Genomic DNA, 6768 nt, shown 5'->3' on the forward strand with positions numbered 1-6768 from the left:
CTCCAGCAGGCGGATTCCCTCCATTTTTCAGAAATGAGACCTATTTTGCTCCCCGTGTTGCTTCAACAAAATTTCTACAAAATCATCAGACCCCCAAATTACTGCCAAAATACCAATTTCTTGCCTCGTAGCACCTGACACAAGAACAAACGTAAAACCACTCCCAAAAACAACAAAATAAGATGAAATTCACTAATAAAAATTAAAACTAAAATAACTAAGAAAATAACAATTTTTTAAAAAAAATTTATATATATACAAAAAAAAATTCTTTCTTTTAGGTTTTCTTATAGATAGTTCCTGAATCACTTGACAACCCAAGACACCAACTACTTTAAGGATCCTCCAAAGTGATGGTTGTCTTCTCACGATCAACCTCGCTTCCCCAGTAACGCTTCAAGCACTGCCCATTCACTTTAAACTCCCTTTTGGATTAATCTTCTCACACATCAACAACTCCAAAGGGATAAACTTTCACCACAGTGAATGGGCCTGACCAACGAGATTTTAACTTGCCAGGAAACAACTTCAAATGTGAGTTAAAGAGCAAAACTCGCTGCCCCTTCTCAAAGACTCGAGGTTGAATCCACTTGTCATGCCACCTCTTGGTTTTGTCCTTATAAAGCTTAGCATTTTCATAAGAGAACAACCTATCTCCTCAAGCTCATTCAATTGCAACTTACGAGCTTCTCCAGCAGCTTGGAGATCCATATTCAACTTCTTGGTTGCCCAATATGCCTTATGCTCTAACTCAACGGGAAAATGGCAAGCTTTTCCATAAACCAAACAATAAGGTGACATTACCAAAGGGGTTTCGAAAGCCATTATATAAGCCCAAGGCACATCATCCAATCTTTGAGACCAATCTTTTCTGTTAGGATTCACCACTTTTTCTAGAATTCCCTTGATTTCTCTACTGGATAGCTCCACTTGGCCATTTGTTTGAGGGTGGTAGGCTGTAGCGATCTTGTGTCTCACACTATACTTGGCTAAAAGGGCAGCCAAGATTTTGTTAACAAAGTGGGTACCCTCATCAATAATAAGAGCCTTTGGAGTACCAAAGCAAAGGAAAACATGCTTATGCAAAAACTTCATCAACACCTTAGCATCATTTATGGGGCTTGGTATTGCTTCAACCCATTTTGATACATAATCTACAGCCACCAAAATGTACAAGTGCCCAAAGGAAGGAGGGAAAGGTCCCATGAAGTCAATGCCTCAAACATCAAACAACTCCACTTCAAGGATGACATTCAATGGCATCTCATTTTGTGCTGAAATATTACCAACCCGTTGGAATCTGTCACATCTTTTAGCAAATTCATGAGCTTCCTTGAAAATAGAAGGCCAACAATACCCCGATTGGAAAACCTTTGTTGTTGTTCTTTGACCACCAAAATGCCCTCCATAAGAAGCTGAATGAAAATGCCCAAGAATGCTTTGAACCCCCTCTTCCGAAACATAACGCCTCATCACTTGATATGAACATTGCTTATAAAGAAATGGTTCATCCCAATAATAAAACTTCACATCATGAAAGAATTTCTTAAGTTGTTGGCCCCTGACATCTGGTGGAGTCCTCCCACTCACCAAATAATTCACAAAATCAACATACCATGGCATTGAAACTTGTCTCACCACCAGGAGTTATTCATCGGGAAAAGTCTCTTTAATTGGCTGCTCAAAATTATTGGTAGTATTATCTCCAAGTTTAGAAGTATGGTCAGCCACTTGATTCTCCGTTCCTTTTCTATCACGAATTTCCAAATCAAATTCTTGAAGAAGCAACACCCAATCAATGAGTCATGGTTTGGAATCCTTCTTCGCAATAAGATACTTAATGGCGGAATGGTCTGTGTACACCACAACTTTAGTCCCAACAAGGTATGCTCTAAACTTATCAAAAGCAAACACCACAACCAAAAGTTCCTTCTCCATGGTAGTGCAGTTCAATTGAGCATCGCCTAGTGTCTCACTTGCATAATAGATGGAATGAAACACCTTCTCTTTTCTTTGGCCAAGCACAACACCTACAACAATGTCATTAGCATCACACATTAGCTCAAAAGGAAGGGACCAATCAAGAGCTACAATAATAAGGGGCGGATACAAGAGCCTTCTTCAAAGTCACAAATGTCTCTTGACACTCATTGGTGAACTCAAAAGCTTGATTTTGCTCAAGTAAAGAACAAAAAGAGTTAGAGATTTTGGAGAAATCCTTGATAAACCTCCTATAGAAACCTGCATGCCCCAAAAAACTTCGAATTCCCTTGACAGTAGTAGGTGGTGGAAACTTATCAATGACTTCAATCTTTGCTCTATCCACCTCAATTCCATTGTTAGAAATCCGATGACCCAACACAATGCCTTCTTGCACCATAAAATGGCACTTTTCCCAATTAAGTACCAAATTTGTTTCTTCACATCTCTCTAACAACCTCTCAAGATAAGCCAAACAAACATCATAACATTCACCAAATACCAAAAAATCACCCATAAACACCTCAAGAGTTTTCTCCACCATATCAGAAAAAATAGCCATCATACAACGTTGAAAAAGTAGCGGGGGCATTACATAACCCAAATAGCATCCTTCGGAAAGCAAATGTCTCATATGGGCAAGTAAAAGTGGTCTTTTCTTGATCTCCAGGAGCAATAAAAATTTGATTGTAGCTTGAATACCCATCAAGAAAGCAATAATACTCCTTCCCCACTAATCTATCAAGCATTTGATCAATAAAAGGCGGAGGAAAGTGATCTTTTCTTGTTGCCTTATTTAGCTTTTGATAATCCATACAAACACGCCAACCCGTAACTGTTCTTGTGGGAATCAACTCATTGTTATCATTAGCTACCACTGTGACTCCACTTTTCTTGGGAACACATTGAACCAGGTTGACCTAAGAATAATAATCCCAGCATCTAACCACTTGATCACCTCATTTTTCACCACTTCCTTCATAATGGGATTAAGCCTTCATTGTTGCTCAATAAAGTTACTACAGTAATCTTCCAACAAAATCTTATGCATACAAAGTGAGGGACTTATACCCTTTATATTTGCCATAGTCTAACTAATAGCCTTCTTGTATTTCTTCAACACATCAAGCAACATATTCTATTTTTCAACTCCCAACATCGTAGAAACAAGCACGGGCAAAGTCTCTTCATAACCCAAATAAGCATACTTCAAATGACTAGACAAAGGCTTAAATTCCAACTTTGGTGGTTCTTGAATAGATCGCTTGGAAGGCTTTAAATTTCTTTCTGATAACTCCAAGGACTCAAAATTCCTTCCAAATTTAGTAAAATGCTGCTGGGATTCCACCCATGTAACTTGGGTTTCTTCATCTTCACTCATCTCTTCAAGTGAAATCACCCCCATTTTATCTTTACAAGTTTCTTTATGCAATTTTTCAGCCACAATAGCATCAATCACACTCAAAGAAGAGCACTCCACAATCTCATCTGGAAACTTCATAGCATTGAACACATTGAAAGTGATTTGTTGGTCATTCATCCTCATAGTACGCTCTCCTTTTTTAACATCAATCAAAGTCCTTCTAGTAGCAAGAAATGGTCTCCCCAAAATTATTAGAACATACCTATCCGCTTCATAATTAAGAATAATGAAAGTCGTCGGAAAAATGAACTTATCAACTTGCACAAGTACATCTTCAATCTTGCCTTTCGGGTGTGCCATAGAGTGATCCGCTAATTGTAAAGTGACAATGGTTGGCCTTGCTTCATCAATTCCCAACTTCTTGAAAATCGATATGGGCATCAAGTTAATACTAGCCCCCAAATCTCAAAGTGCTCTACCAACATCTCTACCACCAATAGAACAAGTAATTGTAAAACTGCCTGAATCCTTCAACTTGGGAGGAATTTTATTCTTTAAAATAGAACTACAACCTTCAGTCAAAGCTACCGTTTCAAATTCATCAAGCCTCATCTTCTTTGTCAAAATATCCTTCAAGAACTTCACATAGTTGGGCATTTGTTCCAAAGCTTCCACCAACGGTATGTTGATGTGGAGCTGCTTCAAAACATCTAAAAATCTTTGGAATTGACCATCTTGTTGCCGCTTGACTTTGAATCACTGCATCATTCTTGGCCATGTACTCTTTCATCAAATTCTCCGAAGAGCTTGTTTGAGAAACTTGTGGAGGAGGAGGTTGAGCTCTTGGTTGTTGTTGAGAAAAACCCGATGGATAAAGTAGGCTTGTTTGGCATGGCTGCACCACTTGAACTAGCCCCTTGATCTCCCCAAGAAAAGTTTGGATGATTCCTCCAACCCAGATTATAAGATTTGGAATATGGATTGTTGCGGTCGGCAATTTGATTCCCCAAGTAACAAACCAAAGCGGGATTAGAAGAAAAATTATCAAATGTATGCCCATCTCCACAATAAACACAAGAAACCTCCGCTACTTGGCCCATAGGAGCTGGTTGTAAGTTACCCCCCATACTCATGGTCTTTAAAAGGTTGGTCATAGATGAAACTTGAGCAATTAAAGTTGTCAAATCATCTACCGCATGAATACCTGCTACTTTCCTTCCCATTGGGACTCTAGCATTAGACCATTGGTTATTATTGTTGGCAATCCGCTCCAAAATCTCATATGTTGTTGGGATTTTATTCCCTAATTAAAACTCAACTTCTTTGTCATCTCATTTTATTATCAATAAAAGAATAGAAATCATTATTTGACTTGGTCAATCACTTTGCTCGCATGTTTTATTTTCATGATTATTTGTTTAATATAAACTTCTATTAAATCCCGAGCATATAGCTAATCATATTTATAGTGACATAATCACAGTGGAATATTAATATGATTATATATTAAAAAATAAGTTAGTCCTAAGATTAGTTAGTGCACAGGATTTACACTGACTTTCCAATCTATGATATGATCTACTTACACATTGTAGTGTTATGTTCTTTCCAGAACATTAGCACAGTAGATAAGATCGAATGTATTTGTTACATCGAACAGGACCGATATTGACAGTAGATGAGATAAGTTAACTTACCGCTATTATCTATTCTAGTCATATCATATAGTTGACCATAGGTCAATTCAATCTCAATTCTGAGTGGTTAATATTCTAATTGGTTGTATTATTTGAGTTCTTTGACTTGTTCGTTACCAGTTTACCCTGGGAACTAGCCCATACTTACATCTTGGGAACTCGATAGTATAATTGAGTGGGAGTGTTAATCATAGATATGAACATCTATAGCTTCTGATGATGAAGTAAAATGATGGTTTCCTTTTAGTTTGGTTCAAGGTGCTTAATGATAGAGATCTCATTTCAGTAATTAATATTAGTTTACTGAAATATCATTTACAAGGAACTAAGTGTTTTAAGGATAAAATACAATGAGGGGTAAAACAGTATTTTAGTCCCATCTCATTGTTGACCGTCTATAGAGGATTGAGTGACAATTATAGATGTAACAATAGATAATTAATAACATATCTATATTTGTTATAGAGCATTCTATGAATTCAAGAGTGCAATTTTGAGTGTCTTTAGTGGAGTCACGAAGAATTAACAAGTTAATAAATTGATTTGTTAAATTTATGATAACTTATTAGAGCTTGATTTCATAGGCCCATGGTCCCCACTGTGCCTTGGATAAAATCATCTAGATGGTCTCATTTAATTGATTTAATTATCAATTAGAATTATCAAAGTTAACCATGTCAATTTTGGATAGTTTCATAGAGTTGTACAATTTAGTAAAGAAAATAGATTTTAGGGTAGATTTATTAATGAAGACAAATCGATGTCTAAATTAATAGATAAACTTAAATCAAGCTTCAAATTATAAATAATTAATCAATAGAAAATAATATGGGCCTTGATTTTAAATCCAACGGACTTATAATTAAAAGGGAAATTTCACGGGCCTGTGGCCCATGGGAATTTTGACCTAGGGCTGATAATTGGCTATTATTTTATTGATTTTTTAATTAAATAAGTAACATAATTGAGCCTATAAAAGGAAGGTTAAGTGAGAGTTGAAAAAGATGATAAAAAATATCTAGTTTTGATGTTTTAGGGTTTTAGACTCTCTCTACAGCATAAGTCTTTTTCTAAGCCTCAATATTCTCTTCTCTTCTTCTTATTGTATCTATCTCATGTGTTGAGAATTGCGCACTCTATTCTATGTGATTCTAAGGATACTTTGGAAGGTTGTGAAGAAAATTGAAGATTAGTTCAGTTTCTTGGTGATACCCTAAGACATAAAGGATACAAGGGTTAGAGAAACTTAAGGAATGACTCAATCATTCCGCTGCACAATAATGTAAGTGTTCTTATCATTATCTCTGTATGAATTCAATTTTAGAAACATGTTCGAGGTTTTCTTATATTAATGTGTTTAATATACGATTTACATGAAAATAAACAAGATCTTAAATAAGTTTTCCCAACAATTGGCATCAGAGCCTTGGCAATCTTTATTTTCATGCATGAACATGGTAAAAAAAATTGAATTATTTGATGTGTTGAGTAATTGGATGGATTTCATGTTTTTTATGATGCATATTGAACTTTGTGATTATTAGCAATTTTAGGTTATTTTGTTGTGTTTTCTTTGTCATTATTTTTATAAATTCTTTATTTGGTGTAAAACAATGTAAAAATTATTTAGAAAATGGTTTTGGGATGAAATTTTTTTAAAAAAATATTTGAATTTTTTTTTTTGGCTGAAAGGGGCCACTTGCGTGCCTACCCCTGCACCACACATGC

General features: G+C 35.9%; 1 protein-coding gene across 1 annotated transcript; it reads right to left on the reverse strand.

Annotated features, from left to right (window-relative positions):
- Positions 1–3118: 3118 nt before the first annotated feature.
- Positions 3119–3784, reverse strand: LOC133821053 (uncharacterized). The gene has a single exon (XM_062253576.1). The coding sequence runs from the start codon at positions 3782–3784 to the stop codon at positions 3119–3121; it is 666 nt and encodes a 221-aa protein (XP_062109560.1).
- Between the last annotated feature and the right edge of the window lie 2984 nt (positions 3785–6768).

Source organism: Humulus lupulus, chromosome 1 (genome assembly GCF_963169125.1).
Source record: "Humulus lupulus chromosome 1, drHumLupu1.1, whole genome shotgun sequence".
NCBI classification, from domain to species: Eukaryota; Viridiplantae; Streptophyta; class Magnoliopsida; order Rosales; family Cannabaceae; genus Humulus; species Humulus lupulus.